Source organism: Martes martes (genome assembly GCF_963455335.1).
Source record: "Martes martes genome assembly, chromosome: 4".
Taxonomy (NCBI): domain Eukaryota; kingdom Metazoa; phylum Chordata; class Mammalia; order Carnivora; family Mustelidae; genus Martes; species Martes martes.
In genome coordinates this window covers 25,731,475-25,749,243 of record NC_137891.1, presented here as the reverse complement: position 1 = coordinate 25,749,243, position 17,769 = coordinate 25,731,475, and the positions used below count along the sequence as shown (strand labels likewise).

General features: G+C 30.5%; 1 protein-coding gene across 3 annotated transcripts in view; it reads right to left on the bottom strand.

The window, feature by feature from the left end:
• The window catches only part of CSMD3 (CUB and Sushi multiple domains 3), a gene marked incomplete at both ends in the record, with an annotated part of 1,233,164 nt that overhangs the window by 702,758 nt on the left and 512,637 nt on the right, over positions 1–17,769 (bottom strand). For 2 of the 3 annotated variants that reach the window (XM_080802411.1, XM_080802412.1), the window contains 2 exons: positions 5,204–5,291; positions 12,177–12,254. In XM_080802411.1, coding sequence (XP_080658537.1) covers positions 5,204–5,291; positions 12,177–12,254 — 166 coding nt within the window. The remainder of the gene's footprint in view (positions 1–5,203; positions 5,292–12,176; positions 12,255–17,769) is intronic. The other variant, XM_080802413.1, reaches the window with a different exon arrangement.

Genomic DNA, 17,769 nt, shown 5'->3' with positions numbered 1-17,769 from the left:
CTGATTTTTATTTTTGGTGTCCGGGTTTTTGTGGCTACCACCAATGGTACAGTCTTTGATTGCCTGGCTCTCTGGTAGCTAAGGTGGAAGGTGGTTTTATTACTGAGTCTATAGGACTGTGGCAATCAGACAAACACTTCTTGGCAGGTTACCACCCCCAGGCACTGTGCAAACAGTGGACTGAGGCATGACCCCTAGCCTTTCTGTAAAGGAAAACTCTTTACCTCTTCTGGAGCTATGGCCTGAGGGGAGAGCTTTGGGTTTGGCCCACATCTGCTGGTCTGTGGAACTGCTCTCAGGGAACACAGGCTATGGACACCATCTTAATAAAAACTCTCAACAAAGTAGGTATAAATGAAGCATACCTCAACATAATAAAAGCCTGACAAGCCTGAAACTAATATGACATTCAACAGTCAAAAGTTGAAAGTGTTTCTTCTAGGATCAGGAACAAGACAAGGATGCCCACTCTTGACACTTGTATTTATCATCATATTGTAAACAGTTAGGCAAAATATATAGATATAGATATAGATATAGATAGATAGATATAGATATAGATAGATAGATAGATATAGATAGATAGATAGATAGATACAAATTGAAGGAAGTATAACTGTTAGTAGAACAGTAGAACAAATAGAAAGAAGTAGAACTGTTACTATTAGCAGATGGCATAAAATCATATATAGGAAACCCAAAACACCCCATTAATAAACTGTTAGACTAATAAACAAATTCAGTAATTTTGTAGGATACACTAATAACAAGCTATCAGAAAGAAAAAGAGAAAACAATTCCATTTACAATTGCATCCAAAAAATAGCTAGAAAAAAATTTAACCAAGGATGTGAAAGACCTGTATATTGAAAACTACCAGACAATGATGAAAGAAAACAAAGACTATAGAACTGCCCCCATTATTCTTTTGCTTTATGTAATTTGATGATCCAGAGCCATTACCTACCTGAAGTGTCTCTTCATGCTATTTCAATTTTTTTCAACCTCTGTCACTCCAGCGAAAACACTTTTGTCTATAATCTTCATGCTGACAAGTTTAAGACAGTCTTCTGTCCTCTGATTCTGTTTTTCAATAGCATCCAACACTCCTCAACCTCTTTTCAAGAACTTCCTTCTTTTGTTTCACTCTTATTCCTCTCACCACTCATAAGCACGATTTGATAACTTCTTGTATTCCATCATATCCTCAAATAGCATCAGTCTTTGGGACTAAGTCATAGATTGTCTCATCTTTCTATAAAGTTTAAATGATGTCATCTATCATTCTGTTTTAATATTCTTTATAGCATGTACATGCTGATGGTCCTTGACTATCTCTGAATTTCAAATATGTTCAACTACAAACTTAGCATAACTGTGTGGAAAACTTTAAGTCATTTAAAGTTTAAAATCTCAAAAGTGAACTCTTAATTTTCCTCCTCAAAACTCAGGACTTCTACACATAAATGATATTTTTTAAGATTTTATTTATTTGAGAGAGAGCATGAGTAAGGGAGAGGGGCAGAGGGAGAGGAATAAGCAGACTCCCTACTGAACAGGGAGCCAATATGGGGCTCAATCCCAGAATTTGGGGATCATGACTTGAACCAAAGGCAGATGCTGAACTGACTGAGCCATCCAGGTGTCCCCACACTTAATTAAATATTATCATGTACTCCATTCTCATGTTAGTTAAGCCCAGAAAATTAGGGATCATCTTTTATTTTTCTTACTTTCCACAACAAATTGTCATTGGATACTAAAAATTGTGTATCTTTAAAGGATATCTTGAGTTTGTCTAGTTCACTGACATCACCATAGCTCATATTCACCGTCTTACTCCTAGACCACTCCAGTCATCTTCTAAATAAAACCTCTGTTTTCTTCATTCTCTCTATCAGAAATATAAAGCATGATCTACTGAAAATATAAGAGCTACTGAAAATATAAATGAGATCACTTCACTCTCTTACAATTCTTTGTAGTTTCCTATTACATGTAGATGAGTTAAAGTAGCCTGGGAGTGACCATGGTGACCCAGAGAGGTCTTGTTCAGCCTAATGGGAACAGGCATTAATTCATTTCAGTAACTATTTCCATGAAGGTACATTAGTTTCTGTTGACAGATCTAACAAGGAAATACAAAAATCTTTGTGAGTGTCCGTGTGTGTGTGTGTGTGTGTGTAATCTCTAATTTTTAAATGTTGGCTCTCATTTTTTTTTAAAACACTGTGAGCTTAAAATAAAACATATCTTCAGTCCAGATTAGGCTGAATGGCTGCCAGTTTGCTTCCTCAGCAGAAGAGATCTGGTTTTTCCTTACTTCCTCCACTTCATTTTATGCTTTTCTCCCATTTACATTCTATAATTTAGATGATCTTATTTTCCTGGAATATCTCATCAAGCTATTCCTTCATGTGAGACTCTTGCTTTCTTATAGTCTGGATGCAAAAAATTCTTGTATCAGTGAGAGTGGGACCTTCTTAAAATGGGTGGGTTCCCCCTGACACTTTTATTCTCTCATACAAAAGCTTGTTTTTATTATTATTATATTTTTTGATTTCACAGAACTGTCCTAAATTTGTAATTACAACTGCATGTGTCATTTAAACTTTTGTCTTTCCTGCCATTAAATTCTCATATGGGAGCCATGCTCTATGTCTACTTGTGTGTGTTTTATTTGTTCCTTGTATAGGACCAGGAACATAATAATCAAATAATATATGTAGATAATGAATACCTAAATGGTTACTGGATTTCTCTTCCTCTCTATATAACATTTTAATCATCCTCTACAATCTAGCTCAATGTTAACATCTTATGACCCTTTCTCCTAGCCTCCAAAAATTCCATAGCTCCTTTGTATGTTTGCAACATTTCACACATTCTTAAATTATAATGATTATCTTTTAGTCTGTGAGGGTGTTTTTTTTGTTTTTTTTTTTTTTTGAAGATTTATTTATTTGAGAGGGAGAGCGAACACACAGGAGGGAGGGGAAGAGGGAAAGAGAGAATCTCAAGCAGACTGCCTGCTGAATGTGGAGCCTGACATGGTGCTGACCCTGAGACCTGAACTAAACCAAAATCAAGACTCCACCACCTAACCATCTGAACCACCCAGGGTCCCCTGACTATAAGTTTCTTGGTGCCTAATATCCATCATGGTGCTTGAAATATGATTACAAAATAATTTTTTAACTGGATCCATGACACCTGAAGGTAATTTAGCTCACCATATTAAGTCTATTTCCAGTAAAGCCATATAGTTTTGCAGAAGGTGGGACCAAGTAAATAGTCATAATGATTATTCTGTAATTCACATCATACTGTAAAAGCCACTTGTGTTAATACTCTAAATACTTCAGAGCATAATGTAATATAGTGAATAAATGGTCAGATTTTGGAATCATGAAGTAATAAATTCAAATTTCAGTTCTATCAAATTATTACCTAGTTAAACAGAGCTTTAGTTTTCTCATTTGTAAAGTGGGCATAGAATAATAAATACCATATAATATTTTATAATAAATTTTAAAAAGTGTAAAAAACACATAGTAAATTGCTTATCACTTTGAAGTCTACAAAGTACCACTTTTAATTATTGAACCTGAGAGATTTTACTTGATTTTTAATAAAGTCAATTTATTAAGGTCAGAGTTTGACTATATATCAGGTCTTTTAAATATTCATTAGTGTTTTTCTTCAAACATTTTCATATATATTAATTATGAGGCTGGTTAAATAAAATTGTATAATTTTTTTTTAGAAAATTACAATTGTATTTATGTTGAAAGTATACTATTTTTCTTCCTCTCCCTCTATAGTAAATGTAACTTTGAGTCATCCTGGAAGATCCTTGAGTTCAAAATTTCCATAGGTCTCTATTTTAAGAACTATCTACCCACCCCATCTCCCACAGGATATTCCTTAGTCCTTTATACAAATAATAAAAAGGGGTAAAAATTCTAAATGTGTGTTAGGTGGAAGTATAATCATTATCAACAATTTTATTAAAAATTTATATATTATGGATACTTTGTAGAAACAAACATTTTTGAATGTTAAATTATCAGTTAATATTTTACAGCATTTTTATATCTTTTATTTATAAAATGCTACAATAATCAGAGGTCTAAAATTTCAAGGTTTTAAAAAATATTGTTTGCCAGTTATGGAAATTAATACCTACCACATTATACTACATGCATTCTCTTGGTTGTTAGTAAAATTAATTTTGAATTAATAACATAAATACTAAAAATGAAGGGGGAGAAACTGGAGTGGGAGATGAACCATGAGAGACTATGGACTCCAGGAAACAAACAGAGGGTTTTAGAAGGGAGGGGGTCAAGGGGACGGGGGCCTAGTGATGTATTAAGGAGGGCACAAATTACATGGAACACTGGGTGTTATACACAAACAATGACTCACGGAACACTACAAAAAAAACTAATGATGTACTGTATGCTGACTAACACAACACAATAAAAAAATAAGTAAATACTAATTTTAAAACAGAGATACAACATATTAGTTATGTCTACTTCTGAAAAATACTTATAAAATATTTATAGAACATTCCTAGAAAGGTTTCACAAGCAGTACCTCATTTGAAACTCACCATTAGACATGCCAAATTTGATTTACATGTTACAGAACAGAAAACTCAGGCAGACAGGATTCAGTTATTTACTTAAGATCAGACAACTATTAAGCAGAATTTGAATTCTAACTCATGTCTTTCAAATCCAAAGCCCATGATTTTTCACTTACTGTATGACAAGAAATTGTTGTTTGTTTATTTTTTAAAGATTTTATTTACTTATTCATGGGAGACACAGAAAGAGAGAGGTAGGGGCAGAGGCAGAGAGAGAAATCAGGTCCCCAATGAGCAAGGAGCCCAATGTGGGACTTGATCCCAGGACCCTGGGATCATGATCTGACCCAAAGGCAGATGCTTAACCAACTGAGCCGTCCATGAGCACCAAGAAATTGATTGTTTAAACTCCAGAAAAATATCCTAATAAAACTCGTACATTAACCACTTTAAACTAATGATATGTTAATAGTAACAAATAAATAAAATATAGCTGCTATTATTTTAAATCACCCAGTCTTCATTCCCATATTATTAGTTATTTTTAAATTTTAAGTTTAAAATAAACTTTGACAAAATAATGAAATAAACAATATAAAATATTACCTAAAGTCTGATCCAACTCTCTTCCCATTTTCTGGTTCTCCTGGATCTGGGCATAGATTGGAAGCTGTTTTAATACCTCCTTCATTTACTGTAACAAAAGAAACAAAAAAGAAAGAATAAAAACATGATTAGAAAATCAAGGAAAATGTTAATTGAAAAATTTACATAAAATATATTCTTATATTTTTTACAATCACTGTAGTTTAAATGTAGAGAGATTAAATATAGTTTTATAATCCAGTAATAAAGACAACACAGTTTTGCTATTAGTGGACCTATAAGTTTGATGTTCATCTTCAATGATATACTATTCTGAATATTAACACATTAACACTTAACACTTATTTTTAATTATTACAAAATTGTGAAATCTCTGGAAATGCATTCCCATGGTATCAGTGCCAGAGTTTCCATTAATTACTGGCAATAAAGCAGTAACTACCAGTTATGACAGTGTCACTTGGGTACCTATTATTTTTAAAGTTCCAATAAAAAAACAAGACCCTATGGAAAAAGTTTAAGATTGTTAGCATTTCCTATTTGGCATATAATGAAGCACTGTGCTCTGCCAATCTTAAAATTTGGTTCCAATTACCAAACATGTCAATGAATTATGATATAATGTTGAAAACCAATATAATGGCTTTTCCCTCTAGCGATATATATGATTATGTTTTACTTGCCATCATACACATTTCCAACAATTTCTCCAGAACACTCTGTTAATGAAATATTTATTAATATTTTCAATGAATGGATCACAGTGAGTAACTAAATCCCCAAGACAGATATCTTAATGGGAAGATTTTTAAACCTGATAGTGCTGATCTATGTGAGTGATATTACTTCATAAATTCAATCTCTTATTGAACTAAAGAGTAGCTGCTATTTTGCTTTTCATCAGCTTCTCTGTTTTTTGAGAAAAGAACAGGACCTGAATGGAGATTTCACAGAGAAAAAAATCTAAATTCTGTAATGTTTCTCAACCTACACTGTGGATCAGAGCCACTTGTAGAACTTTCTTTAAAGAATGAAGATGAGTATTTCTACCTCTAGATATACTAACACAATTAACTCTAGGGCAGGACACTGGGCATCAGTTTTGTGTTTAGTTTGTTTAGCTGTAACTCTTAAGGTGATTCTAAGGCAAAGTCAATGTTGAGTACTGCTGGACGCCTGCATCATTTAGTTCAGATTGATAAATATGTTCAAACTGATTTATCAGACAACAAGTATCAGATAATATCCCAACAGTCATAATTCTGGTAAAATCATATTTTCAATTATATATGAAATTTTGCATTTGTGCCCTTCGTTCTATAAAAATCACTTTTCGAAGTATCTCCAACCAATATCCTTATTGACAACTGTATTACATATACAGCAGTCTCTGCAAAATTATGATACTTTTCTTTTTCTTGCTCTGCTGACTTGTTTCATTCCTCTTTACCTCTCTGGGTTGTTTTTTGTTTGTTTTCTTTTTTTGGTGTTTTTTTTTTTTTGTTTTCATTTTTGTTTTGTTTTGTTTTTGTTTTGCCCATTCTCTTTCTTTTGACCACTCTTTTACTTGATAGTGGACCAATGCAAAGGCATTGGCCTACAGTTCTCCATATTTTATATTTCCCTATGGCTTGAAGAAATTACCTCTTTGCTAACAAGTTCCAATATATTGTTCTGTCATTTTCTCCAAGATCCTTTCTTGCTCCTTCAATGATCCACTACTAGGTAATCCCACCAAATTTCCCATTGTTATCTGATGTGCATGCTCAGACCCAATGTAATCAATGATGTTTTTGTGCACTCCATTATTATTCACCTCCAATCCATCTTGAGTTCTAGAGGGGAACTAAAATTCTTCCAAAACCATTTTTTATTACTATAAAAATATCCTATGATTTGAGATTTCTACTACATCAATTGTATTTCTCACTAGTCCATAACCCAAATCCAATGTGTTTCTCATTGTTCTGTAGTTTTACTAGTAAGCCATGATCACCCCTGCTTCATCCTGTCTCCATGTTTGCCCTTTCTTTCTCCTTAGGTTTCAAAATTCTAATTTTCAAGACTCAGTCCAAATCTCACTTTTTCCAAAATGCAACCTCTAATTTTACCATATTATTCTAATTTCACATAGCACATAACATGGGAAATTTTGTTTGGTTTTAAAATTCTTTACCATATTATAAATTAGTAGTTTCACATTCCTTAGTCACATATACAAAAAGAGTATATACTTGATAAAGGTAAGAGAAAAACATAATTAATTTTATATACTCACAATGCCTAGGTAGGGCGTAATAACTTCTCAATTAATATACCCTAGACATTTGATTAACAATAGCTGGTATATTGTTTTCAATGAATCAAGTACTTTCTAAGGGAAGCACTCTCTTTCCTATTTTAAAATGTCTTCTGAACATGTTGTAGTTTATGTTGTTTAAATGTGATTTTTTGATATGGAATAGAGATAAAGAAAAGAAGTGGCATGACTTGAGCTTACCTACTTTATTTTACTACAATGTATATAACACAGATTATAGGTTAATATAAAAGTGATCTGTAAATACATTATTAGAAAATGAAAATAATAAAAAATCAATTTTTCCCCATTTCATAATTATTATTACCTCAAAAAGTTAGCCTGGGGTTAATATGAATTTTAACAATAGCTTATGCTTAACACGATACTATGTGTCAGGAACTATTCTATATCCTTTACACACACCAACTTCATAACAATCCAAAAGTTGCTACTATTATTATATACTTCCTACAGCTGAGGAAACTAAGGCATGAAGAGATTAAAAATGTTTCCATAGCCATACTGTTAGTTAGTGTCTTGGTTTGGGTTTAAACCTTGGCAGTCTGACTCAATAAATTCTACTCTTGAACCCTAAGCCCACTATCCTGTCCAGAAAGCTCAGCAAGGCAAAATGACATCACAAATTACAATTGAACACCTTTACCAAATGTTTTATCTTAAAATGCAGAGCATATCTATAATTTTTACCATTTTTAATTAATTCTAGTCTTATGGTTTTAATTGTTAAATTATTTTTTATCTGTCTGGAATTGTCCTTTAAACCACTGTTTTTGGGTATCTGCAATAGGGAAAGCCTTTCCAATTAAAAATGTAAATATAAGGGACAGCTGCTGCATGATTCATGTATTTAATATTCTTTGAAAATATATACAACTTAAAAAATAAAGAACAAAGTGTGTAATATCTTATTTTTCTGAAATATCAATGTTTCATAACTGCCCATAGCTAACAATACCAAGATATTCAAATGAAGTTAGTAGTATTCATCAGTAGTTGCTTTTACTACTTATTATGGTTAAGCAATTGGACAGATTTATCAAGTTTCTTCTTTAAAGTTGAATAGTAATTTGCAGAGTGGTAAGAATATGAGTGCTCTTTAAATGTTTAATTACATGGACTGTCTACAGCCTCTTGAAAAGAGCGTGACTATGGGGAATACTATTTTTGCTCTGATCTCTAAAGATACTATGTCCATTATTATCATTAATGCAACAATGAGTTCTTTGTCCCACACAAAAGGGGATAAGAGAGGGGAGGTACAGGATTAAAAAAAAAACACACAAATGAACTGTAATTTCTTATAACACTGAAGTTACGGGCTTATGGGTTTATAAATATGCTACAGGAACCTTCATTAATTTACCATATTATTACATGTTCTAGCGTGAAAACATTATAAACTTAGTCAACATAAAGATATAAGTATATGTCAGGAAATATTCATCTTTTACATGTATCAAGTCATTTAATCTTCACAACAATCTTAAGGGTAGTTTATCATAAGGAAGTTTTCTGAGGTTTCTAATTGTATATGGCACATAATTTACTCCAAAAATAACAAGTAGATTCTGGAAAGAAGTCTCCTCCACATTACCTCAGCCAGCTGGTTACATTGCCACCTTTCTTAGACTCTTTCATATTAGATTTAAAATTTTTATTCCACATTATGAAATACAGTGTTTTGGATCTTGTACTGAACTCAAACATCATGGATGTTAACGGAGTGTTATTTTATACCATATATTCTACAAGGAATTGCCTCTTAACTCATTTAGCTTCCCAATAAAATGTTGGATCTTTGCCATCTGAGACTTTATTTTATTCCCTCTTTTACCTTCTTACTCCAGCATGGTGTTTCCTTGGAGAAGTAGCTCAAATAGATATCGTAGAATGGATGAATAACATGAAATGAATGAAAGTATGGATTTGAAGATAAAATAAAATTGAAAAAAAATTTATGGGAAACTCAGAGTTTCTTCATAATTCTACCTTAATAGTCTAGAAGACCCTGGTAGAAAAGTTGGTAAGACTACTAGTTCACTAAATTCAACATTTTAAAATAACTTTAAAAATGTTTTTATGTTTAAAACCTAAAATCTGTATTTTTCCCTTTATTGACAAATCTACACTTTTTGATGAAAAACAGGGATGAATAGAGGCTTTTGGAGGTCAGGTATTAAAGCTCCAAAAAGAATCTAAATTAGCATTTAAACAACCAAATGCTGCCCACAAACACTGCTGCAGCTTCCTGGATCTCTCATTAATTTGTTTCCTAGTTAAACTTTAAAGGTGCTACTGTGGGAAGACATGTTTTGGCAACGTGTATAGTTCATGTCCTCCTCACTTATGCTTCACTTCTGGCAGTTCCAGTAACAGAATTGACTGTATTTTTCAAAAAATACAAGGTATTTTTCGTTGTGGTGGCGGTTATTTTTTCATTTGAAAGGTTTATGTAAGAATTATATCCTTTTAAAATTTTTTGGCCCTGTGTTGAATAAATGATATCAGAAAGAAGAAGACTCAAATGCGTATTTGTTAATAGATAAATAATAATGCTAAAAATTAAAACAATGTAATCCTTTTCTATAAACAACCATAGAGAATGTACTTTTGAAATGATGAACTATCTGATAAAAATGTAGTGAAATGAAATTTGATATAATGCTGGTTTGTTGTGACTATAAGAAATTGTTATTTTGTGACTATAAGAAACATAATTTGTTTCTATTTGTGATTATTTATATTAAAAATAAAAATAAAAAAGCATTAACTTTTCTCCTGACAATTTTTAATCAAATATTCTTTAAATAAAATATTTTAAAAGAATTAGGTTTTTTGCATAACAGATACACTGTCACATCCAAATTCCTTTCTTGTTTACCTCCATAACTCTTATGCAAGAGCAATGAAAATGATAAATATGTCCACTAAGGCAATATACCGAATATAGACAATCGCATGCATTCTAATGCCTTGATAAATCTTAGCCCATTTTAGTATAAATAGCCTGAATTTCCCAGGACACCTGAAAACTCAAAGCATGTAGCCTATTAAATAACATTTACATAGCCAAAATGAGCGAAAGGGTAAACCAGCATAGTTTGTGATTCTACTCAGAGTTCCAAAATAGACACATTGGCTAGACAAAATATTAGAAAAAAAGGTAGTCAACCTAATATTTAAGTTTGCAAAGACATAACTTTTGTTTTGTATTGACATGCTAAAATTTGGTTTTGTCAGGGTATTCGTCTGACAAAATGTAAACCAAATTGTTTACATTTTCTTTTATAGGAAGAATTTCCTTCCAAAATGTATCAAAAAATTTATATATGAGAAAATTACTGTAACACTATTTTTCCTAAACACAGATATGTTTTTAACACCCAAAATGTAATAAAAATCATAATCATATAGCTAAGTACTTTGAAATGAACTGTTTAGTGCTTTGCAAAAGGTAACCTAATTTGATAAATGATTTCTTACTGATATCTGGTACTTTTAGCTCAGTATTTGCAAATCTAACAAAATATAGAATCATATTTTAAAATTATGATACTTTAAAATGTTTGATAACATACAGGCTCTGAGTTTTTTTGATAGTTGATGTAATTGCTCAATTTCTGACATTTATCATTATCTATATAAGTCGATAAACATGAAGATAATATCCTTTTCCAATATAATCATAATGAATAATCTTTGTTAAAGAAAGAACTGTAAACTCATTTCATCAGATTATTTGGAATTAGATAATGCTAAAAATATATTCCTGTTAAAAATAACATATGCTATGTATAATAATCTTATTTGTCATCAGTTTATCATTTTAGCAGTCAGATGTTGTGACATTAATGGTTCCTTTCCAAATGTATTATATATACATATAATGAGCAATAAGGTAGAAAATTCCTACAAACTTCTATTGATTTATAATACAAATATAAATATCATAGCTCTCCTAAAAAATTTACTGTATGTTTGTTTACAATAGTAAATATGAATGCTCTAATGCATTGATTCTTAATTTGAGATTTGAGGATGAACTTCAGATGATATATAAAACCCTGAATATTAAGCAAAATTGTGTACTGGGGCAGCACATAAATATGTGTATTTCAGGACATTTTGTGATTTTCAAGAAAAAACAAAAATTAATTCTATAGTTAACTAATTAATTTATAAAACAGTTGACTTAAAGGGCATGGATAAGTTAATTCAAGCAGAATATATTTTTTCTTAAATAAAAAAATTGCTATAAAAAGAAACTTTTTCCTTAACAAAATAATTATGTTGAATAAAAATTCCTATAAGAAATCACCAATTTAAGAAATTACCAATTTAAGAAATTTCACTTTTTTGTAATCTCACATCCTAGAATTACAAAACAAGAATGCTATCCAACATGCTAGTTCAATGAGAATTTTTCCATCTGAAACAGTCTCAGCTTGGAAGTTTACCACATTAATCCAATAACTCAATATACATTTAAATACAAGAAAATATTGAATAGTAATCATGCATGTTATATAGATATTAATGCAGTTAATTTGGTAAATACACAAACACTTTTATAAAACACACACAAACAACACAGACACCACAAACTTCACTCTTGCACTAGAGAAAGTAACAAAAAAGGAGTACACTCACAGATAGAAAACTTGTTGCTGTTGTCTTTCCCTGGAAACAATTTAAATCCTCTAGATTTAAAATCTATGGCCTTTTTCACTAGTTAAGAAAACAAACAAAAACATGTATCAGGATATACAATTTTAAAATAAAATTCAAGTTAACAAATTTTGTTAGCATTGAATTATGCAAGTTAAAAGAAACTGCTTTCTTAAGCCTGATGTAGGGTACCCAGAAGAAAATAAAAAAGAAAATACAGCAGTATAATCACTAAGTAGTAAAATACCTAGCAGTAGTGAAGGATTTTAAGTGTTCTATAGGGAGAACCCTGCATATATGTGTGGATATGTTTTTAAATATTATACAAGTTTTTATATGAGAGCAAAACATTAACACTTTGTATAACTTGAATTCATCAAATTTTATGGAAAAATTAAACTGGAAAAATAAAAATACTGAGACATTATAAAAGTGGGAAGACTTTAATGAACAAGATTCTTAAACTAATATATTTTTTAGGTAATTTAGCCTAAGTGAAATATTAGGACACACTTAAGAAAATGGTATTGGAAAAATTTAAGATACATTTTAGTATTTCTGCCAATAACTCTTTCCTTTCAAAGTCATGGCTTTTGACATTATGGTCTACAAAATTTATAAAAGTGAATTACAATTCTTTGGGTTTCATCTAAAATAACTTGCTATTGTTTTTGATATTATGATATTAAAAGCAAATATCATAAGAGGCTGGTCTATTTCACTGTGCACTGTATTAAAATAGATATGACTGGATTTACCTAAAATATAAATATAGATTCATTGAAGTAACTGAAATGTTTTTCAGGTATTTTAGATGAAAGAAAATAAGTATTTTTTTAAACTATAAATTGCTGGATTAACTAGAGTTGCTATGTACTTTTTAAAAATGATAAAAAATAATGACACCAAATGAAATAAAGGAAATCTATTCAATTGAAACCCCAGCAATTAAAAAAAAAATATGCAACCTGATCTTATGAGATATTTAAATATCATTATTTTCTTTTAAAAACCAGCATGAACAATAATGCAAGAGACATATTTAACTTCTTCAATTACAATTTAGAAATCCTTAAATACTGATTTTTATAAGATTTACAGGCTAGGGATAACTTTGGGCAATTGGGTTTTGTTCATGCCATGAACTGGAAAAAAGCAATACTGGTTTTTGTTAGATAGTTTAAATTAATCATTTCACCAATTCTTACTTGCTCTTTTACTCACTTAGTTCATATCATGGGTATTTTATTGGTTTTGAAAAATTTTATGTGATTCATTTCTTATTAATACCTCAAAAGTAGAAAGGTAGAGAGAGGGTCTGATGATTTACTAGAATATATAATTACAGACTATTTATATCAACTGTGTTTTTAAAAAAGGAGGAAATGACTATTGGAGTAGGATTTAAGAGACCCGATTCTTAGAATTATTAGTTGTGTGATTTTAACAAGAATATGTCTTTTTACCTCAGCCTTTTCTCTTAAAATAAAAACCTAAGACTAGATGACAGCTCAGTCTCACTTCATAGTTCTGAGATTATCAGCAAAATAATGGCCACCTCTGTCTCTCAAGTTGTGCTGTTGTAACTCTCTTCCACCTCGTTCCTCATGGTAAGCCAGAGTTTAATTCTACTGGAGTATTCAACTGCTCTAAAGTTAGCTCTGCCACTTTGTGAATTTTCCTTAAATTTCCTTAAATTCTTTCCTTAAAATGCTGTCCTTAAATTCTTCTTAATAAACATCTTATACTTGAGGCATATTTCTGGATAATCCCAATCCAAACATGGATTATAAATAGGAATTCTACCTTGACTTTCCTTTGCACTCTAAAATTTGACTTCAACTATTACAGATGAGCCTGAAGATTTCATGGTAGTTTTAATATAAATCTGGAAATTTTTTTAAGGAATAAAGAAAAATAAATGAAAAATTTATAAACCCAAAGGCCAAAATTGAAGAAAAGTCCAGAAAGTCAAAAAGAGCTCAATTCTGTAATGTGTAACTGGGAATAAAGAATGTTGAAAACTAAACAGGGGTGTGTGTATGTGTGTGTGTATGTGTGTTTGTGTGTGTAATGTTTACATAGGTGCTTCTATTTAGACTATGTGGTTGAACAATACCTAAATAGCTCATCACCTCAGACAAAAGAGTTTTAAATAGTTTCCGGATTCTAGATGCAACTTTATTATTATTGTTATTTTCTCTCTTAAGCATCTATTTTTCAATTTAAATTGAAGAAAAAAATCTATCTTTTAAAAAACGTGTTATAATGTAATACAGATGCCAGAGGGAAGGCCAGGGGAATATCCATTTTAGAGGAGAAAAAGGAGTGAATGGAAAATAATATAAATTTTTAATTCACAAAAAACTTAATGTACCTTAGATCTTTTTATGATTTCATTAAAAAGAACACATAATGTATACCTCTTTAGAAAAAAAATTAAAGGGCAAATATTGCAAGTACCAATTACAAGACCTACTCTAAATTATGTATCAGTGAAATGTTAAATTGAAAGCTTATGCCATAAAATATAAATTTTATTATGTATTACAAGGTATATGTATTAAATAACAACATACCATTAAGCAATGAGTGCTTCTATTAACCACATTTAACTTATTATAAAATTAACCTGATCTTTTTAACAGGTATATCTCAGTAATAAGCATGTGAAATTTATTTTATCATAGAAATAAAATATGTTTTCTATAAATACAGGTTAAAAAAAGTATTAAATGATTGTGTGTTGTTTGCGTCAACTCCTTTCACTGAGCTTCTCAAAGGCAGAAATAGCATTTTTTTCATGTGGAACGTCTGAGTATATGACTGAATGAACATATGCAATACTGTAAATCTTGGCTCATTTAACTAAAGATATTTTGTTGGGAGGATTTCCTTTATTAATCATAAATCAGAAGGAAAAAAGTGATAAAAGAATGAATGTATAAGAAGTAGTTTCATGTATAAAGCTATTTTTGAATATATAAAACTATGTATGTTCTAATTTTTTTTTAAAAGTTCATTAAATGCAAGATATGTAGACATGTGCAGAAATATCTGTTTTCTTCTGCTTTCCACATACTAAACAGTTTTTGTTAACTTTTCATTTATTCCTTTTTTTTAATTTTACTTGTGCTTTTTTTTTTAGCATAAGGGAAATAATTTATAATATGGAAAAAGTCTGGAGAAAGGACAATTATTGGGCAACAATCAAATCCACAATCCACTTTTTTTTTTTCTTTTGTTAGTTGTAAGCCCTGGACACTAAAAAAAACATTTTGTTTCTGTGATCTTTGTTAAAGTACTTTTAAACCACTGTAGGGGATTAGCACTGCAGTATTTTTCAGATCAATTATTATTCTGTTATCTTCAAAATCAATTGGAATTCTAAAATGCATTTTGAAACTTACCAAAAAATGGCAATTGATGTTTCTTAAAACTCATGTAACTTCCATGTTTAACTATTCCTGCTATCACTGAACTTGTAAAACTTGAAATCATAAGACATCTCCTGGCTTCAAGTTCCTTATTTGAAAATTAATAGACTCCTTACTACATAATCACGAAAGTCATATGCCTGCATTTTTTATACTCTTTCATTGCTACATATAGATAGTATGCAATTTTGCAGAACTATGATCTTTGAAAAAGAAAAGACATGTTTATTATTAGGGAGAAGAACATTTTTTCATTGGAAAAATATTTCAGATTTCTAAGGGACTTTAGTAGAAGAATAATGGCATTATTCACTGTTCCCTTCCATTTTCTACCTAGATTATATTCTAAAACAATAATAAAAATAAAACAAATGCCACATTCTGTTCATGTCATAATCTTCCAAATTCATAGTATTTATTTCGGCCATAATTTATGTTGCAAGTGTCAGTAGCTGCATTATAAACCTGTGATTAAATAATAGTTCTTTGGAAAAGTAAATCATTTCTTTTGAGAAAGTGAGTCATTCTATCTTATTGTTTGGGGGGTTAGTTTTTGCCTCATTTCAACTTTTCAAGTGCACAATAATGCCTTTCTTTTCTAGTGTGTTTTATATCATGATACTTGGATGTATAATTCTTACTTCTTATTTTGAATTAATTACAATCATATCTTTATCTTTATACTCAATTTGTAAATTACACTAATAAAATAATTTCCTTTAGGTTTTGTTTTAGTTATTAATACTAATATATGCATGGGTTGTTTGATTTAGAGATGATAGCACATCTCACCATTGACAGTAGATTCATTTACCTGGCTATAAGGAAATATAATCAGTCATTGGCTAGGAATTTTATTACAGGTCATTAGCATGTTATAGAATGGTGTGCTATTTGTAGCCTTTCTATCACAGGGGTAGGAGATGGGATACCTGTGTGTACTAGTCCCAAAAGACATGGGATAAGTTATTTAACTTCTCTATTCACTTCTAAGAGATTCGTTCATTTATTCTCAAGTATTTAGGTGTAGAATTTGGACCAAAGGGAGAAGAAAGACTGATATAATTGGAATACTCAATTCTATACCAAATTTAAAATACACAGAGAGATAAAAGAAGTATCAAACTGTGTTAAGAGGATACATTTTTGTTTGTTTGTTTGTTGTTTGAAGGAAATGCTGGCTCCATGTAACTGACCTAAGCACATTAAAATTTAACACTTGTTCTCTACATCCTATACTGGCAGAACAAAACACTTCTTTGGGACATATTTAACATGAAGGAGGCTAATCAGTGGCTCCTTCCACATCATCCTTGGAAGAAGAAATATTAAGAATCTATGCTGACACTGGAGTAAAAGCTAGGCAGTATTCTTAGAGTGTCTCCTTAACCATCTTTCATATAAGGTTTACCACTCTATACAAATACCTGAGAATAGAATTTTGCATTATAAACATGTCTGTAGTATAACTTTTAAAAATGATTGGAAGTATTTTGCAATTAGAACATGTCTCTCGATCATAACTAAAAAGGCATAATAGAAAATTCAGCCAAATATCGTAAGTGGCTTCTGAATCTTTGTGAAAAGTATTCTATTTCACAATATGTTAAAAGGAGAGAAATGATACTGGCTGCCATTTAATGAAAAAGGCAGTGGTACAACTAAATATGAGCAAAAACACTGAAAAGGCCATTTATAGAGACTTACATATTAGGCATATGTAAGATTCAAAATATTCTCAAATTTAAAATGATGGAATTAAATCAATTAAATGTAGTAAGAAATGATATATATGCAATTCTGAAATTACTTAAAAATCTAAAACATTATCCCTTTTAAAATTCCTAGGAATAAGTAATAGGTTCATATACTCTAATTTTTTTTAAAGCCATAAACTTTGATTTATGCTATCATGCTAGTTTGTGCCTAGCAGTGAATCTTGCATATCGAGTATATAAATATAAAACTATGTGTTGTCCAATTTTTAGCTGAAAGAAAATTTACAATTATATGTTGTACCACTATGCTTAAATTCTACAACAGATTTCAGGTATCAGAACACAGCAAGAGTTTAATAAATGTTAGTTATTCTTATCATTGTTAATACCAGTTATAATTTTAAGATCTAATCAGTTTCA